The sequence below is a fragment of the Pipistrellus hanaki genome, assembly GCF_964339955.1.
Source record: "Pipistrellus hanaki genome assembly, chromosome: 4".
Taxonomy (NCBI): domain Eukaryota; kingdom Metazoa; phylum Chordata; class Mammalia; order Chiroptera; family Vespertilionidae; genus Pipistrellus; species Pipistrellus hanaki.
In genome coordinates, this window is record NC_140506.1 from 40,231,136 (window position 1) to 40,251,240 (window position 20,105).

A 20,105-nucleotide genomic window follows, 5' to 3' on the forward strand; every position below is an offset into this window, starting at 1 on the left:
ACAAAAATTAGGAGGCTCTTGAGAGTTCATTTTCATTTTTATTATACACCATAGGCATGAGGACCAACCAGAGTAAGATGATTAACTGTACTCTTAAAATCACAGGAAATATATTTCCAACTCTCCCCCTTTTTTTCTGACATTGGAGTGGCATTTTGGATAATTTGGGATTAATTTAGGGCAAAGTAAGACACCATGGAGGGCAGTATATACATGACATAATTGTGAGGCTATTTCTGGAAACCAGTGAAACTTGCTAATGGTTATTGAGAACAGGCTGCACAGTATCCACAAAGCTATTAAGAGTTCTCACTAAACATCAATAGGTTCTGCGACTTTCAATAAAAAGATGTATAGCGAAAGCAATTTCACCATAGGCTAATGGATATAAACAAGAGTTAAGTTCCTAAGGCATCTCATCAATATTGTAACAAAATGACATTAGTTATGTCCTTGACGTGCTCAGCTACTTGTCTTCTGAACATCTATTGTTCTGAATATCAAGAAAGTAAAAAGCAGTCATCCCATTCTTGTTTTTAGCTTCCCATGATCCAGTAATTTCTCACAGGCTTTGAAGAGCGTAAATCCTTGCTTATTGTATATTGTTTTGTACACCCAAGAAATGTCTGCTCTTGTGCTGATGTGTGCTCTAACAATCATGGCTGCTTTGGCACTGATGGAGTATGGGTGACTAAGGTTCTTACAAATACTTGACCTGCTTTATATACTTAGTAGGTGAGTCTCTGGATAGTATGCTATTGTATTCCTGGGCCAATAGATTTGTTCAACCTTGTTTGTACATTCACCAAGGAAGGATTTTATTTTGTTGTTGTTTTTTGTTAGGCAGGAGGGAACACATATTGAACTTCAATTTTGAGGTAGGTAATAGAAAGTGAGAAAAATATAGATCCTCTAGGATCTAACCTCTGCTCACCTTTCTAGGCTTGTCTAACTGATCCACAGGTAGCATAAGCTAGGTACTTATGGTCAATATATCACTGGTGCCATTGCATACTGCTCTTAAATTCAGCTTAGGCATTGGATCTTTGGAAGTTCACATCCCTGACTGCGTTGTCACCCTTACTTTCTGGTAGAAACCTGGCATTCTCTCAGTAATAAATGCTCTTTCACCCACTACTACTTTATGACTACTGGAGGGAAGAAATTGTGTTCTTGTCTATCTTCAGTGATATTATATGCTTCTTGAGAGAATACTGAAATATAAATATTCTATTTACAAGTCCTAGTTCTTTTCACAAAACTAAGCAGAGATCTGTTCATTTGTGATTTTGTAAACTTGGAGAAATTAGTTCATTCAAACTTGTTTTGTCCTAAGATAAAACTAGACTGGTCTGCATATCACTAAGATGAAAGAGCCTACTACGCATTACATATTACTATTATCCCTAGCACAAAAGGGCTATTTTGAATCTGAATATGTAAGAGCACTCAGGATCCTGTCTGGACCAGCAGCACAGGCACTGAGGAGACACTGGACTTGATTCTAAACTTTAAGCCACAGAGGGAATCCAACACACTATGTAGCCTTTGGATTGACTATCTCTTAACACTGCTTAGAAAGAAGACATGCCCCTACCATTGGCAGAGCTGACGCCAACCAGGAATTATCAGTACAAAACAAATTCCAGGAGAGATGGAATTAAAGGATTCTGGAGCCAGGAAGGCTAGGGAGAGTATCTGAACCTAGTAATCTGTGAACTGCAGTGCCCATTATGCCATGCAGTCTCTCAGTAAGACTGTGACAACAGCAGTCCATCTGATGTGGAACCTGATCCTTATTCCTCTTCTGCATCCTACCATCCCACCATGGCCACAAAGGGAGTATCTGAATATTCCCTAGGCTTAAAACTACCTACACTGCCCTTTGGGTTACAGAACAGGATTCAGTGGTAAGTCTTCGAAAACAACAAAGAAAATGCTAATTGCTTTTATTCATAGAATCCTGTGTCTTTCTCCCACCTCCTAAGGAGCTTGTGTCTCAAAAGGTCAGAATGGCTGGGTTCAGAAATAAGCTGCTTCCCACTCTGTTCAGAATCTATAGAGTGCAAATTTTTATATATCACCACAAATTTTCCAAAGAAAATTGCTTCCTCTATCTTCCACCTACACCCTCCAAAATGCCAAATTAAAGAAATGTCTTAGAATTGATTATCTAGAAAATTTGTCCTGTTTTTTGGTAGTAGATTCATGTAACATATGAAAAGTTAGTTGACATAGCTTCTAGAAAGTCTAATTGGCAGCAGAATTGGACAACAGATGGTTACTAAGAAACCAGACCCAGAAAGGTGACTTACTCTGCATGTATATGCTGACAAGAAAGTACTATTTTGGGGATATCCTGAAAATCCCTGACCTAATGCAAAGCCCAACAGAAAGTTCAGAGTAGGAACAATTATCATAGCCTGATTCTCTATCTAAAGCAAAATATAACACTTTAAACTACCTTTAGATAATAGGCCAAAATATAAAATAAAACAAATATATTGACAGCTTACAAAGCAGCTTTAATCCTTTGAAAAAAGAAGAAAAGCTGGCAACATATAATCACCTTTTCTTAGATGTTTCCTAAAATTCTTTCCAAGTAGTTTAATTTTTAAGAAGAGGTGGCTTTCAGATCTCTGTCTTGTTTCTGCAGAAAGAGCTACTAGCAGACTCATTTAAAAATAATTATAGGGATTAGCTGAGAACAATAACTAATTAATACTATACATAATGGGCAATTTCTAGGTAAGATGGTCCGCGGAGCAAGTAGATTTGAAAAGTATTAATCATCATCTACTAAGTTACATAAGAGATTCCAGTTCAAGTTGACAGACAAACATAAACCAGATTCAAAGTGCTGTATTAAAAAACAACAAAAATACAGTTTGCATTTTAGGGTAATTAAAATAAGTGGAGACCTGACTCTACACAACACAGGATTATCATTTTGTAATTGTTCTATGTTATTCTTTTTATTCTAAGAATGTAGTTTTACTTAGAGAATGACAGCTGGTCAAATTTATACTTAAGACATTTATCCATACTTAACCAGAGAGGCTGTAGAAGCGATTACACCAATCAGCTGTTCTACATCCTTTCACGTTAAATATGATCACTTTCTCAATATTACTCAAGTCACATCTCATTTATCTTTCTCCTTAGAACTGCATAGGCTTATTTTAAATAGTTTAAAAAACTGTTATAAACTACAGAGTTCGTTAAGAGAGGAGGTACTCTGGTTAATGCTCAAAATGGTGTGGCCAGAGGTAAAGCAAGTATTATTAAGTATGAATGCAACCCTTAGCAACACAAATTGAACCCCTTTTTTCCAATAAAAAAGCTAGTTCAATATACGGTCTCATTCTATAAAGATATATCACTTCCAAGTCACAGTGAAAGAAACTTGAATAATTTACCAAATTTTTCTATGTGCCTTGGAGATACTAAAAACTGGTATTGGACACAACAAAATGACAATTGCAGAATGTAATATTGTAGTGACAGTACTGAGATTGATTGCTACAAACTCTTTTGAGTATTAAATGATTACATCTTAATTATATAGAACATTGGTCCAATAACAAAATAGAGAACAGCAGCTGGGAATTTATCTCATTCAATGTTGAAACAAACTTATACATTCTTTGCATCATTTTCTGCAGATAAGTCCCATTTTTATATTGAAATTTGATGACAATTCAATTCAGGTATTTTTCCAAGCTACTGCATGAATAGGATGCTGAAGGCCATCACTATACAGCATACTGCAACATAAGGACTCTTCCGTTCACCTGTTGGAAACAAGGGAGAAATTCAAACTGATTGAGTAGCTAGCAGATATGATTCGGTTATTATTTACTATTGGAGAAGAGTAGGTAAGAATCACAATCAAGTTCTTGTTATGTAGTCCATATATTTTGAGGGTGGGGTGGGGAAAACAAGAACTAGATGTAATATAAAAGCAAGTATAGACCAGCTGGTATGACTCAGTGATTGAGCATCATCCTATGAACCAGGAGGTCACCAGTTCAATTCCTAGTCAGGGCACTTGCCGTAGGTCACAGCTCGATCCCTGGTGGGGGTCATGCAGGAAGCAGCCAATTGATGTTTCTCTATCTTGCTCTCCCCCCACCACCACCTCTTTAAAATCAATAAAAACATTAGAAAATAGTACAATATAGAATGCACTAAACTTCATCAATTTATTTCTAAGAGCACCTCCTTTTCACTTGTTTAGAAAATCCTCAATTGCACCATTTCCGTGCCACTGAGTAAACCCAGATATTAAAAAAATACAACACAGAATGTAGGATAGAGATCCAAGAGAAATTATTCATTCTCAATTAAGGTCAAATAAATATTGCTTAATTTTTTTCTGCAGAAAGGGAAACTTCCATTAAAAAAAAAAATCAACATACTAATTTTAGCTATATTTTTTCCTCATTGGTAGCAATTAGTGACACTTTTAAAAGGAAAAAGAAGCATTTTAGGAGGAAAATGAACAGAGGGTGAACAATAAAAATACATGTTAAGAATGGGCATAAAATAAGATGCTTAATAAAAAACTTATTTGAAATAACAATTTCTGAGATGAATTTCATCTCAAAATTTTTATATATTTTTTATAGTTATGATTACTCTGGGTCAAAACTTTAGAACTTAAAACAACCACTTCAGTATGAGTTGATTTTTACATGTGTTTAAGGACTGTTTATACTAGGGTGAATTTCCTTTGCATGAAATAGATCTGGAGTTGGCTTGTGAAATGGTGTTGTGGACAGAGATTTGCGATCGTGAGTTAACTCAAATTCATCTTATTTTTTCCTGTTTCTTTAGCAATTGCAAGGCTGTACAATTTCACAAAGCACCAGGCATTTATGTGCTGCCTTGAGGACACATAAGAGAGAGTGATGTGCTACTTCTAGAACTGATCCTGGGTTTGTACTGGGACCCTCTAGTAGATATGGTTTATTCATCGCTCACTTGTGTTTCTCTATGTTTAAAACCACACTTTTCTAGCAACTAGGATCCTTATTTCATTTAGCAAGGTCAGTTAACTACCTCAGAAAAATATCAAATTTGACCACACTTATCTAAGATCCTCAATTGAGCTCACATAGTCTTATTGTTAGTGAGTGTACATCTTTGTGTCTGTTCAATGACAATATTCATAAAAAAGATATTACACACACACACATACAAATAAAATAAACATTTGGAGTTTTTCTGAAAGTGTTTTTCTATCCATAGACATTTAATGGACTTCTTCCAGCTAAAGGAAAATATAGGAAGTGAGAGAACAGTGTTTTCACTATACCACTACCTCAACTAGGAAAAAAAAATCTTTTAAAACTAAAAATCTCCTTGGTTATAATTTTTAAGCAATACTGATTTCTTTGGTGGTAAAAACAAACAAACACCCTTGTTATTAAACAAGATTAAAAACCACAAAACTCATTCCAACATAAATTTCAGGTAGATTCCATAAGTAAGCCTGTTACCCTTCTTGGGGCTAGAAACTCTCATTGTCCAAAAGTCTTATTAAACACCCACAAGAGAAATTGATATTGTCCTAAATTTTCCATCTGCTGGAAATTAATTTTTGAGGAAGTTCTCTTCCTCATTCTCCAACTTAGAATGCTATAATTTACATATGGGTTTCATTTTTCTGTTTTTAATTTTCTTAAAAGAGATTGCCATGTGGTTGAACTTGGGTAAGAATGTTACTTCTTGTCTGGTCTTGGTTCTGTATACATGAATGTGAAACAGTTGCTGTAATGTGATGTGTAACATAAGATAATTTGGCTGGGTCTTTTCCCATTAAAATTGCATCCTTTCCTTGTGGACATATTCTGTGTCAAGATAAGAGGAGCATGTGTTTGAGAAAGCAGCATATCAGCATCAACATTTTTTAAGTTTCTTTGCCAAAACAGAAAGCTAATGCATTTATAGAATTGGCAAGAAGTAGTACTTTAACTGAACTCTTTAACCTATGAGAGTCACGTAATCGAGAGGAAAATAAAAATAAATGAGCAAGCAAAAAAGAAAAGGCAGTTTATAATTAGATATAAAAATAGATGAGACTACAGCAAAGCATTAAGCTACAAACTGAATATAAATGTTTAGCTATATTTTCAAGTAATAATTGTGAGCAAAGGAGTTACCTGGGTTGACTAATGAATGAAGCTGTACTTTTATATTTTATTACATAAAATGAATTTCAAATACCTTAATATTTTATTTCTGAACTAGAAACTTAATGATAATACGGAATTAAAAGCTCAGCCTCCTATCTCCATACTTTATTTATTTTTACCAATGAATATTTAGAATTACTTTAATACAGTGACTTTCTATTTCCTCAAACTGTCTTGCTCCTCCATTATGCTCTCTCTTTGAAGTTTACTTGAAATACTCTTACCACTCTGTTCCTTGGCAATATTATTTCTTCTTCTGGGTGATTTGGCGCTGACGCAAACAGTTTGGTTTATATATATTTACATTTACCATCAGCTATCAGCATTAGCCATTGATGATGCTATTGAGTCTCTTTATCTCTCTTTTTTGATTATTTTGAAGTGCTTAAGATTTCTTCTACTATTTCAGGGCTTGCGGCTGTTGAGCATGACTGAATGCCAGATAAGTCTGTACCACAAAGCTCTGTACATCTAGGTTGGGTATTCTCAACTTCAGCACTATTGACATTTTGGGCTAGTTCTGTTGACAGGAGCTGTCCTAAGCATCATACACATTATACAGAACAACACGTTCTCTACTATAGGCATTTGTGCATAATAGTATAAATAATTGTCTAAACTCTTCTCAAAACCAGGAATGCACAGCATTCATACCTGAATTTTAAGAGACTTTTCTCATATTCACAAGGTATCCACCACGTCTAGCTTTAAAAAACGTAAGGGAAGAAAAAACATAAGGAAAAGAATTCAGAGAACTCTACAAACTTTTACAAAATGGCAGAAAATTAGGAAGCCTGCACTGTAAAACTGACATTTGATTTGTGTGAATAGGATATAAGTAAACCGGCCAACAATTTACTGCTGAAGAAAGGAAGATTATACAGAGACACTTACCAATTCTGGCACACTTCCAAAATATACCCAACAGTCTGCATAGAAGAAAAAAGAAAAAAGTAGTCACTTATTACAGGGAAAGAGAAATCATTTTCTCAGTATTATAGGGAGAATTCATTATACTAGTATTTTAACTTCTGATGCTTTGCTTCCAAACTGAAATTTGTTTGATATTAAGTCACTTATGTAGGAAAGTAAAATATAATAACTTCCAGTATTAATGTATATAAACTTACTAACTGGAATGCATGTGGTGTCATAGGTTAAACCTATAGTACATTAATGCAAAAGTGGCAAAAATTTGCAGAAGGGCTTACTATTTGGTCTTTTAAAATGTAGTTCTGTATTTAAATAATTTACAACCATGAACTCCAGAGATAGCATCTATAAAACTATAACATTCAACAAAGAAGAATACAAAAATATGTGCCTATTTTTTCAATGTAAGTAGAAAATCCCACATTAGGAACACAGTGTATGAGTTAATTAAATATGGCATTTAAAACACTTTCTGGAAATAAAGAGAATGAAAATGAAGATGTCCATTTCAATTCTACAAATGAATATATTATGATTAAATACATATTATATGTATGTATTTATCACTTATTTGACATATTGTCAAATTTGACCAATGCAAGAAAAAAAAAAAAGATATTCAATGAATAGAGATATCAGAAAAAATAAAAACACTGCAGATAACTATTTTGTTGGTCTGATAGAATAATTAATGGTGCTGTGCATAGTTACAAGTTAAGATAAATTAAAATTACTTATTGTAGTAAGTTAGAATCAGTGTAACAAAATCATGATATTTAAGTTCCAGGGGAATTTATATTACACTCTTTTTGCCCGAAGAGATGTCTGGCTAATGAATCATTCATTATATTAGAATGATTAAGACTGAAAGAAAATACTGGTTCAATTAAGTTCTAAATAGGTTCTTCCTCCTCTGAAGTATAATAGCTTCCTGACCTCAAAGCAAAGTCTCTTACTTCAGCTTAAATGGAATGGGTAAAAATAGAAGTTATTTTGAAGGATGGACATTCTGACAGGTGAAACAATTTTACTATAAGAATAAAAGGACAAAAACTATATAGACTCTTGAATGAAAGTAGTGACGGATAATAAAAGGGCCAGATTGTGCCTAAATTTAATCCTGCTTAACTGCTTGCTTAATTGTGATTAAGTTGAGCCATTTATCTCTTTAATAGCATTCAGCACTCAATAGAGTTGTTAAAAGGATTAAGTTTTTACACAGCAAGTCTTTAGAACAGTGGCCATGTGTTGTGTTCAGTAATACAGAGGCTGCTAAAGGCACATGTGACAATAACTCCAGGTATCACTCAAAACCAGGTTGTATTTCATAAAAAATGGAAGACAACTGGTTAGTGATGTGTAATGCCACAGTTCCTTGATTCTAAAAACGTATTGATTATAATATACACTACTGATTTAAAGTTACTCTGCTTGTGGGACTTAGGCAGCATACCTGGAGCTCCTCCATGGGAAGCTCAAAGTCCCACAGAACATTGTCTGAAACCATCTGATCACAGTCAAGGTCTTTTCAGATATAATATTCTATTTAGTATCATCAGAAATTTGTACAGCACAGTTGACATATTAAAGCTATTCATATTTCCTTCTTAGACATATTTCTGTATTATTCAAAATGCTATTCATTAAAACACAGGAATTTTAATAGATGGTAAAAACCTAAACAATTATGCTGCTTAGTATCTATGGCTATGAGCCCATAAGTATGTCTTCTGATAAAGCTATCAGGTCTATGAAAATAGGAAACAAGACAAAATAGCAAGCTTTCCCGCTGTTTTTTGTTATCTGAAGCAGCAAAAAATTAAGTTGTGATTTCCAGCCGTGAAGTCATCAAGAACTAGCTTTATGCAATCAACCTAGATTCTCAACTTAAGCATGGAATACTCAATATAAAGATATATATTGTAACTAAAAAAGATTAGTGTATAATTTTTTTCTGCAGAAATATTTCCTATAAACAAATCAAAATAAAATGGGACTTAATATTATATTTATAAAATAGAAACAATTATTTTTAAGAAGCTTTCAAAGGATTAACTATCAACATAAACTTTAAAATATAAAAATAGTTATGTTATTTCTTAGGGCTTTTATGTAGGAGAAATATACTACTACTCAACCTCTCCTGTAAGGTTGGTAGCCCTGAGAACTCCTTTCATGTAGCATGTTATGGAGGTATTCCTGCTCCTAAAGGAATGAGGAGCAGACATATTTCCACATGCAATCTACTTTCTTCATAATAGCATCAACATTCTATTCTACTACTACGTGATTATTCTTTAATGAAACGAACACTTAGAAGTATCTTATTAGGTAGAAGTTAGCATTCCATATGCTTTAACTATAGTTAATAGTTGGGGTTACAGAGGAAGGAAAAAAGGAAATAAAATTGGTTGGGTAAAAAGACTTCACACGCAAGTAAGAAACAAATACAATTAAGCAATTTCAACAAATGGACAAAGTATTAAATTGAGTGCCGAAGATGAAGTGCAATAGTTTAGGGGGGGAAAAAAAATGACAAAAAGACAAAGAAGTAGGGCATGGTCATAAAAACTGATGGACAAATAGCATCTGTTTTCAACTTTAGTAAATTATTTAAATAAAATCCCTCAGGCCAACAGAGCCAGATTATCAGTTTATTAGAACAGGACTAATGATTTTCAATATTCAAAACTGGTTCGAGCTCTATTTTTTTCTTTACAAATGTTCAAACAACCCTAGTAAATAAAAAAGGTTAAAAAAAAATAATTTAGAGAATGGGATGTTTGGATTGATGTTAATTATGACTCCAAAGATAGAATAGATTGAAGAAGAGAGAGCAGAAATTATTACTCTCATGGTTGAATATCTACCACCTGGCCTTTGTAGAAGTTTTTATTAGTGGAAGAGAAGTGTTTGACCTTGCAAGATTCTAATTTGGCCTTTGTATTATCTTCCTGTTAAAAACAAAAAAAGGTGCTGGAGATAATTATTCCTATGTGAAATCTTCTATTATTTCATCCTTTTATTTCTTAAAATCATTAAGTGAGGTACAGGCTCTTATCATGAAAGGATTAAGACAATTCATAGAAAATTAACAATTATATAAGGCAAAGAAAACAGTTTTTACCACATGTTCTCTTTTTTAAATATACTCTCCTTTTGGTTAAATTCAATATGTATTTCTGTATTACAAATATGACACTTTATAAAACTTAATTTTGTGTGTTATGATATTAAGTTCAAATTTTTTTTTTAGGGGGGTAGGGATAATGAATCTAATAATTAACAGGGATGTGACATGCCCAAGAATGTTTAAGTAAATAAATTTCTTCAAAGATGTTAATTTTATGATATAGACAGGGAGTTCATATGATTAGAGCAGTCTTAGACTGGAGAATGTCTATATTATTTTTTTATAGAAAGTATGCTTACAAACTTTAATACTTTCAAAATGTGATAACCAATTTTACTAATTATTCTATATTCTTAATCCCAGAAAAAATCTGTTGCATCTTTTTAAATATATTTTTCAATCTAATAAATTTCAGGTCACTTCTGATATTTATGCTTTTATTTAATAAGATTCTGTGAATATAGTTTGATTTTTAAAACAGAGGAAGAAAATAAGGTAAAAAGTTATTACAAAACTAAGCTATATATAGAAATTAAATTGTTTAATGGTGTTTAGAGTAATTTACATTCAATATCTATAAGAATTAATTTGGGTGATTAGACATCATTAGTAACATACCCAGTTTTATTTCTGTCCAGGAGGCTGGGTGCCAAGGATCGGATATAAGCACAGGTACATATAAGCAGCAAGATTACAGTCAACAGACTCTGAAAATTGAAAATGGCAGACTAAAAAGAGAAAAAGAAAAATTAATATCAAAAGAAAACATAGGCAAAATATGCCTGACAAATCCATATAAAGAATATTTTTTCTTCAAAAAGCCAAACAGAAAAACATATCTAAGAACACTTAAAACCAAAATAATAAGGCATTCCGAGAGTGTACTTTCTTCTTTTGTCTTTGGGCTAAGGAATGGAGAAGATGTAACAAAAATTCTAAATTCAACAACTTTAAAAACACTACAGAAAAAAGTCACAAATCCAAAATAGCTCATCAAAGCTGAATCAATATGTAATTAATACAGATGTTCTGGAGGCCCAGACTACATGTGGGACAAAGAGTCTCCAAGCTCTACTGAATCACTAGCCTCTAAGTCTCTGTTTCACATAAACTGAGTGGAAAATGGGGAGATAGACTAAATGTTGGCTAAAGTTTCTATCAATTCTGAAATTCTTTTAGGATAGGATGCTTTAAATTTAAGCAATTGCGCACAGTTATTTGCTTTTGGTGAAAGAAAAGCACTTGATCATTCACTACTGAATGTTTAAAAGTTATTCAATAAAAAACTTAAAAATCTTAAGTTTCCAGTCATAGTAAAGGAAAGGTAGACTTACTCTATTCAAAATTCAGCTCAAGCATTATCTTTTCCAGGAAATCTTGAACTCATCTGTTTCCCCTCTCCTATTTCATATAGAATTCTCCTTCCTGTTCCCATAGCAAACTGACATACATTTATTATAATACTGGATGGGCCCTGAAGAGTGGACATTGTCTTATCAGACTCAATCTTTAGCACCTAACACATATTAGGAACCAAATAAGGGATGGCTGAATAAATAAAAAGTGCACAAATGCTACTGTATAATAATAAGCCCAAAAGAATCTAGTGAAAAACAATTACAGACCGTAAAGGAATTACATATAAGGTAGCTGGCTACATAAATTAAAATATTTAAATCAATAGGCTTCACGATTATATCATCAACCAGGTAAAAGATATAAAAAAAATTTCATGTACAATAGCAAAATATCTAGGAATAAGCTTAATATGAAATGTGCAAGATTGGCATCCAAGAACAAAACTGACAAAACCACAAAACATAACGAAGAACACAGAAGTAGAACCAAGTGCTAAGCCTGGTTCTTATACTAGAAGGCAACATCGTAAATCCAACTGGATTTTAATTTTGCATCGGTGAAGACAAGTGATATACATTTTATAACTTAAACAGAGTTAATGGATAATCTCAGGATCAATTCTAAATAGAAAACATTAAGTATCTCACAATGCTTACCTTCCAAGGGTCATATTTTGAACACACACACACACACACACACACACACACATATATATATATATATATTTAACATATATATCAGTATGTTGATAAATATACTACTTGGTAATAACCTCATGAAATATATTTCCTTCCAGCAAAAATAACTAAACATATATTTAGTATCTACTCTGGGGTATAAATAGATATGGGATGAAAAAGTACATAGCATGATTCTTTTCCTCTAGGACCCTACAACAATTGATATTCACTGGGTGCTTATTTAGATTATCTTATTTATCCCCATATATATGTTATTAATACCCTTATTTTATACATTTTAACTGAGGTATGCAGCAGTTATAATAGTTAGGACATATGTTTTCAAAACTAAGTAGCAATTCGCTGTAGCATATGTGACTACTGAGCAATGCTGACAAAAAAAGTGCTGTTTTCATAAAGGAAAGTCAGGAAAAGCCTCAAGGAGAAAGCAGGAACTGAATCAAGCCTTGAAAGAGCATAATCAGATGGGCAAAGAACAGAGAGCAGGCTCCAGAAGAGACCAAAGCATGTAAAGCATTCCATAGGATCAGAAATTTGCATGTTCAGGGGAAAATGTGCAGATTTATTGTATTAAGCAAAGGATTTATGTAGTAAAGTGGCTGGAAAATAAATTTGCAAAGGAGCTTTATCATCTTCCGTAATGGAGCACCTAATGCATGATTTTGCAATGTATATTTTTCCCTTTCCTGAATGTCTTGTTAAAGAAACAAGCTTAAGTGATATGCTGTCTGGGATTGGCTTCTAAGTAATCCAGTGTGTGTGTGGTGGAAGGTGTTGGATTGATGAAAAGCTGAGTATATGAGGCTTCACTGGGCTCTTCTTTCTACCTTTGTATGTTTGAATTTTTCATAATAAAAGGTTTTGAGGCACTTAGAAACATGGCTATTATTAAAGAAGTGGGGTGTGTCATATACATTTGTATGTTAAACCGTTTACGAATGAAAATCATTTACAAGTATGCAATATATAATATATGCAACTTTGTTCCTGGGGTTTATAAAACCCCAAATGTAAACAAATAATCTTAGTGGTAAAATCCCTGAGATGCACTCAGACTGGTTTAAAGAGTTTCAACTTCTAGACATCAATGCACCATTGCTTAGCCTACCTAAGCAGTCCTCCTAATGCTTAGCATCTGTTGGCCACTGATATAAAATTCTATTCTCAGGGTTAAAGGAAACAGATGTTCCTGTTCTGTAGAAAATTAATTGGGATTTCAAAAAGGTAAGCGCTAGTAAAGAAAAGGGAAGAAGCAAAGAAAAAAATAAAGCATATCTGATCGCAAAATAAAGGGAAAGGTGATAAGGTGGTAAAGGAAGGAAAATTCATTTACTGTGTTTAATTTTTTTCAGATCTTTTCAATCATGAAATCTTTTTCAAGGTATTCTGCATTTTCCACATTTCCATCTAGTTTTGCCTGCCTGAAACTGGTCTCAACTCAAGAGGTACCTCCTCTGGGAAATCTCTCCTGTTCCCACTCTCCACACCAAGCAGGCAGGATCTCTGACATGTGTTACACACATAGATGCCTATGACAGTGCCCATCATACTGTACTGTAATTGTATCCTTTATTTTATTGGGGTTCTTATCAACCCCACTGACTATTAAGAAAAATAGTGCATAGTAGTCACCGAAAAATGCAGAATGAACAGGAACTTGTAAACAATTACAAATAATATCATTTTAACAAATGCAAGAGCATACTTAGGTTCCAAATTAACAATGAACGTTATTACAAAAAAGTGTAGATCAGACTGCTGAATATTGTTTACTTAAGAGAAACCTCCATATATTCCTTTGCATTTATATTTACTTGTCACTGATACTTGGAAAATCCAAAAGGAAGAAGCAAATATCCTTATGCTTATGTTAACGGCAAAGGCTGTAGGGTAAAAAATAAAGGCCTGAGGTAATTTCCTTTCAACATTTAAATCTTTTTATATCACAAACTGGAATTCAGAGAAAGTTCTATCAGGCAGCCAGTCTTAAGGTGCTTGCATATGGAACAATGTGTCTTCTTCTGATTCACCTAAGAGGTCTGGATAATTAAGTGAGTGGGCAAGCTGGCTGGCAGAAAATTCTAGAAACTCAAAGAATTCTCCCATCTCAGGTTTACCTAGTTTTCCATGAGGACACCTTGTGATAATGGCAGGGGGTTATACAATGGCATGCTATCCAGCTTAATAAATAATAGCTACATAAATTAAACACTAAATAATGCACGTTGGAACTAAGGAGTTATAAACTTGTTTCTTCTGGAGGCTCTAGGGAAGAGTCTGTTTTCTTGCCTTTTCTAGCTTCTAGAGGCTGCATGTATTCCTTGGCTAGTGACCCCGACTTCTACAGTCACTCCAGCCTCCTTCTTACAAGTATCCTTGTGATTAAATCATCCCTTCCCTATCCCCATACATAATTCAAGATACTCATCCCATTCCAAAATTCTTAATCAAATATGCAAAGTACCTTTTGCCAAATAAGATAACATATTTGCAAGGTTTTCTTTTGTGTGTGTGGGGCATTCTGTTGACCACACCTACAAATACTTCCTTTTTATGAGGTATCCAATAACATTTCCTAGACTCAGGGTTGCTTGGGCATCTGGATCACAAACAACCTCAAATACAGTCAAAATGGTAACCCTTGACTTTGACCATTACTCTCATAGTTGTGCTTCTAAAGATATGGTAATGGGAGATCTCCAACTATTTTTCTCCAAAGGCCCCTTTTATTATCCCTCCACACCCCAGACCTATCACACTATGAATAGCTAATCAGAGCTTCTAAAATACTTCAAATAATTAATGTTATTGTACTAAATTAACTTATCTAGACCAGAAGGAAATCAACTTGATGAATCAGTTACTTTGTATAATCTCTTTAAAGTAAAACACTTTTCAGTCCATTTGAAATAATGAAAATAATATAGATTTTCATTTGGCCACCACTACAGTGCATGAAATCATTTATCAATGAATAGTCAATGCAAAGCTTAATGTCCAAACACAAAATTATTTGCAATGTTGATACATCTTTTTAAAATTCGCTATGCTGAAATCAGTTTGAAGAGTTAGTAATACCTATTTCAGATTCTGTTTTTGTCATTTTATCTATGCAGATATAATTTCTTATTTTTGGAATCATTCTTGAATGTTAATGCTGACGGGTCATGAGACAACACATGTCTACACTTATACACAAGTTGTCTACTGAAAGAGCAGCAAGATGTTAAAACTAGTCACTGAGTTTGAATATAAGGACAAGAATTCAAGAGAAAGTTTTGTTTTTAGATGTAAAAATAAAAATACTTCTAAGTAAAAGAAATCATTCAAAACATTAGGAACAGAGGAAAGAAGAGGAAAAGATCCTAAGAGTTTAAAGGTTCACATGAAGAAACAATGAGAAAAGTAGCAGAAATATGCATATTAATATGCTAAACAGTGATTTCCCAGAGAGTGCTCAATGACTGGTTGCTAATCATAAGACTTTAACTAAGCCTATACTATTTCCATTAGTCCTGGATCACTTAGGCTACAAGTAGCTTATTTCTTTATTTTTAAGATTATTAAAATAAATTGTTTAATCAATTTGTTAATTAAGGGCTTTCTTTATGCTTAACACTGTCTGGGAGCTTTAAATGTTGACTGTTTCCTATGTAAAAAACACATTTTTATTAATCTATTTAATTCTGCCAGTTTAACTAAAATTCACTTTAATCAAGAACTGAACACCAAAGATTTAAATAAATAAACAAATAAACTCCAAATAGTAGCAATTTTACTTACTTTAATAACTACTGCTTTTACACAAAACTAAAGTCATTTATCCCTCTCTGGGGGTCGAAAGAAACCCACAGATGACACTCCTGACCTAATTGTGTTACAAAATTATACAGCACTGGAAAAGTGGGTCAGCACTTTATCTTTTACAAATCTAGGTCAGATCAGCATTTCCAACTAGTTTGTACTTGTAAATTCATATGTACCACTATTATCTCTGAAAACAGAAAACATGGAAATATAGGGAGAAATGTAAGCCTGTATGTGAATGTGCAAACACATACACAGATACTCCATTTACCCCAAATAACTGACTACAGGTGACTGAGAGGATTTTCACTAATACATAGGAATATTGAACATTTTCTTTTAGCATTATTAGAACATTAAGGTCAAGCTTTGTTGCTTACTGTAAGGTAGCACTGATATCGTACCAAATATACAAGCTATCTTAATTTAATTTAAAACCCAGAAACCAGGATTGCTTCATGCTTCAATGCTAAGAATACACCAGCTTCTCTGAGTACCTGTGGCTAAGTAAATATTTGGATTATTTAATGAAATAATCCAAGTGCATAAATCTGTCCCTGGGTAAATCATAATTTCTAAGCATCAGTTTAATTCCCTTTGTAAAGTGAGGAAGCTGACTAAATAGCCATTTTATCTCACCGAATCTGTTTCAAAAGTATAGACTTTCTCCACTTACACTTTCCACTTAAAATTAATAACTTTCATTGCTACGCATAAAGCTACAGTCCTGATTAGAAGCACCCCAACTTTGTTCTGCACTGGCAACACCTTCAAAATTATTTTATTTATCCTTTCATTTAATCTAACTACAATTATCAAGAGTTGAGGCATTCAATCATGTACTACCTGGACCACTGCTTTTTTAAAAACTGTCTCCCAAATTTTAATCTTCCTCTATTTAAATATATCCTCTGTATTATTACCAGTTGGTTTTCTAAAATTCACACCATCCTTTTCCCTGCTCATAGTTTTTACCAGGTAAACAATGAAGCATCATCAAAATATAAAGTCCTTAGTATGGCAAAAACCTCTTCAAGATCTGACCCCAATCTTTCTAGTCTCATTTTTCATTTCAGTACTTAACTTCTATTGCTGCCAGTTTCCAAGCAACTATCCAACTGATGCCCTTTGGCTCCATAACTGCCACTTCCTTTATCTGTTATCTAAAGGAGAGAGAACACTGTCCAGCTCCGGATAATGATTCCTTAGGTAATCCCTAATCACTCTTGAACACACAGGTCAGAGCGTTACCTCTCCGCAGCAGTTCCCAGCCAGAATTGCTCCTTTTTTTGTTTCATCAGAACTTCTGTGCTTATATTCTCTCTGCTATATGATGAGGGAGAACATTTCACAACCCTTCTCTTATACTCAGTTTAAATATAAAATGTGGTTTGTGAGCATTAAATGAGAATATCTGTAAGTCACCTATTATATCAACAAATAAATAAAATGAAGATAAACTTCCTTAGGCTAACCAAGAAAAGGATGGGAAATGGTAATGATTTTGACCTCCTGGCTCAGTCTTTCCACTATAAGATTGTCTTTCCATATATTAGCAGATACCACATGGAATTTACCTATTTAATAGACTTTTCCATTGGACTGTGAAGTCCTTGAATACACTGAGCATGTGTCACATGACTTTGTTGTATTGAATTGAGAGTATTCCAAACTCTCATTCATTTGGTGTACTAACTTAATTGACACTGTGATGTCAAGATTGAAAGGTCTAGTCTCTACTTCAAGAACTCTGCCAAAAGAGGGGAGAAATATAGGCAACACCTTTTTTGCTGTTTTTCTTGCGATAAGTGCTATGCTAGTGGGATACTGGAGATATATACGAGGACTCTGGATGCCCAAATGGATGGATACCTAAAGCAGACAAAAATAGAAGGACAGGCAAGGTCTTTTAGGAACAGATGAAACTTTAAGTGAATCTTGAAAGATATAAAAATTTTGGGAGAACAAAGTATTCTAAAGTTCTAAAAAAAAATATTAATTCTTAAGTGGTCTACTATCAGACTGTTTAATGCTCTGATAGTTGTAAATTATTACTGTTGATAAACATTTTATGGCCTTGAAAAGCATTTAAAAAAGAATTCATTAAAATATGGCAACTCACATTTAAATCATTATCACTGGGTAACTTCATAAATATGCCAAGTTTAGGTGCAAACTCAATGCTGATACCCAAAGCTCATAGGAACGAGCAGAAATGAAAAATTAATCCCAGGGCAGTTGTTTCTATTATCCACCCATGTCTGATTGGAATATTACATATGAGTGACAAATAACTGAGACATTTCATCCTCTATTAGGTTGTTTCTATTAACAAATGAAGATTTCTGGCATCTGGACATTAAAATAAATTTGAGTTCCACTAGGGTGTGCAACCCCAAGCACATCAATCTCCCTGTCCCTGACTTCCATCATCTATTCAGAATTTGCTGTGGGCTTGAAATAAGACAATGCTTTTAAGCTTGAAATAAGACAATGCTTATAACCTTGTTGGAAGATATACAAGAATTAAGAGTAGCAGTCTCTCTACTCTTTTTAAATTGAAGGAACCAAATCTAAGTTAAATGACAGCTCACTAATGACACTTTCAGAACAAGTGTATCCACCTTATCATTTGGTAGGTGGAGAAAGAAGCTGGACAGTATCCTTGTCCAGGGAAGGAGTAAGTTGGGACAAACTGCCATCTCCTCTATAACTGAGTGGTAAGTGAGTGGTGAACTTCTTCAGGGAACAGACTATGACTTAATGTCTTAGCTATAATTAAAGTAGCTAGCATAAAGCTGTAACAAGTAATAAGTTTTCCATTAAATGTCTAAAGGTTTTCTGCTTGGTAACTTCTGGAAATACAAGCTTTGCAACTACTGTAGAAGAGCATTTGGGTATTGTGGTTACTTTTGATTTTGTAAAAGGCAGCCATCCTCCCCTCCCCCCCTCCCTAAATATGCTCATAACTGCAACAGTTGGCACATGGAGTTCATAAATTCATCATGAGGGCATGAAGTAGAGGTTTTTGGCATTTTATCATAACACAGGTAAAATGCCTCACTCAGACAGGAGCTTGGGTGCTCATTCTATTACTACTGATATTGAATGTGTTCTCTGTCCATGTTGGCTTTACCTCCTTTTTGCAGGCTGCAGATGTAAGCATTTCTTTTGCAAATTTTGTGACTTATTTCAATCTTTTCTAAGAGGCCCAAACTATTAGATGAAATCTGCAGTAACACAAAATAACATACCACCTTAATAACGCGATGGAAGGCGAGGAAGGACTGAGGCCAGACAGCACTCCAAGTACAATAAGCTACCGGAAGAAAACCCTGTCATGAAAACCTAGAGTGTGTACAGTAGCATCCTCAAGGTCTAGGAGAATCAAGTAGGAGGGACCTAAAGGCTACTAATTCAACCGATTAAAATTTAAGATGTCAAGTTGGACAACAATTAAAAATGAAAAAATCTGGATCAGGAGCATAGGGAAAGGAGAGCAAACTAATATCTCAAAGACCTCCAAGAATCAAGCCAGCACATTTCTTCGGAACAGAGATCAAGAAAGTGGCCTCTAAGGAAGGGAGGGGCTCCAGACCCCGGGGTTATCCTTGGGGGGTCAGCCCCCGATCTCCCGGGCTGGGCGTGCAGGGGCCACATGGCCTCCGGGCCCGTGCATCCTCCGAACCCCGGGGGAATCAGGTTGGTGACAAGGACCCCCGGCCCGCGCGCCCCGGGCCGCCTCCCAACCCTCGAGCCCAGGTTCGGGGTGACAGCCCCTTCAGAAAGCTCAGCCACGACCCCACAGCCCCCGATCTTACCATAGTGAGGCCGGCGGAGCCCCAGCCACATCAGCCTTCCGGGCCCAGGGCGGAAAGGGCGTGCTCGCCGCCTGCCGGTCTCCCTCCTCCCGGCGTTCTGATTGGGCCTCTCGGGGCCCCGCCTTCCGAGCCCCACGACGAGGATGGCAGG

At 34.6% G+C, this 20,105-nt stretch overlaps 1 protein-coding gene across 1 annotated transcript; it reads right to left on the reverse strand.

Annotated features, from left to right (window-relative positions):
- Positions 1–18: 18 nt before the first annotated feature.
- On the reverse strand, positions 19–20,071 carry TMEM167A (transmembrane protein 167A). The gene is made up of 4 exons (XM_084881377.1): positions 19,955–20,071; positions 10,885–10,994; positions 7,095–7,129; positions 19–3,794 (listed from the first exon to the last, which is right to left on the reverse strand). The coding sequence occupies exons 1-4, from the start codon at positions 19,955–19,957 to the stop codon at positions 3,724–3,726; spliced, it is 219 nt and encodes a 72-aa protein (XP_084737503.1). The 5' UTR covers positions 19,958–20,071; the 3' UTR covers positions 19–3,723.
- Positions 20,072–20,105: the final 34 nt, after the last annotated feature.

Bases quoted from the DNA above. Each gene is read 5' to 3' on its own strand.
- TMEM167A (XM_084881377.1), bottom strand. The intron at 7,130-10,884 runs GTATGTTACTAA...TCTTCTATGCAG, and splicing joins CTGGACAGAAATAAAACTGG to ACTGTTGGGTATATTTTGGA. The intron at 3,795-7,094 runs GTAAGTGTCTCT...TGTTTCCAACAG, and splicing joins TTGGAAGTGTGCCAGAATTG to GTGAACGGAAGAGTCCTTAT.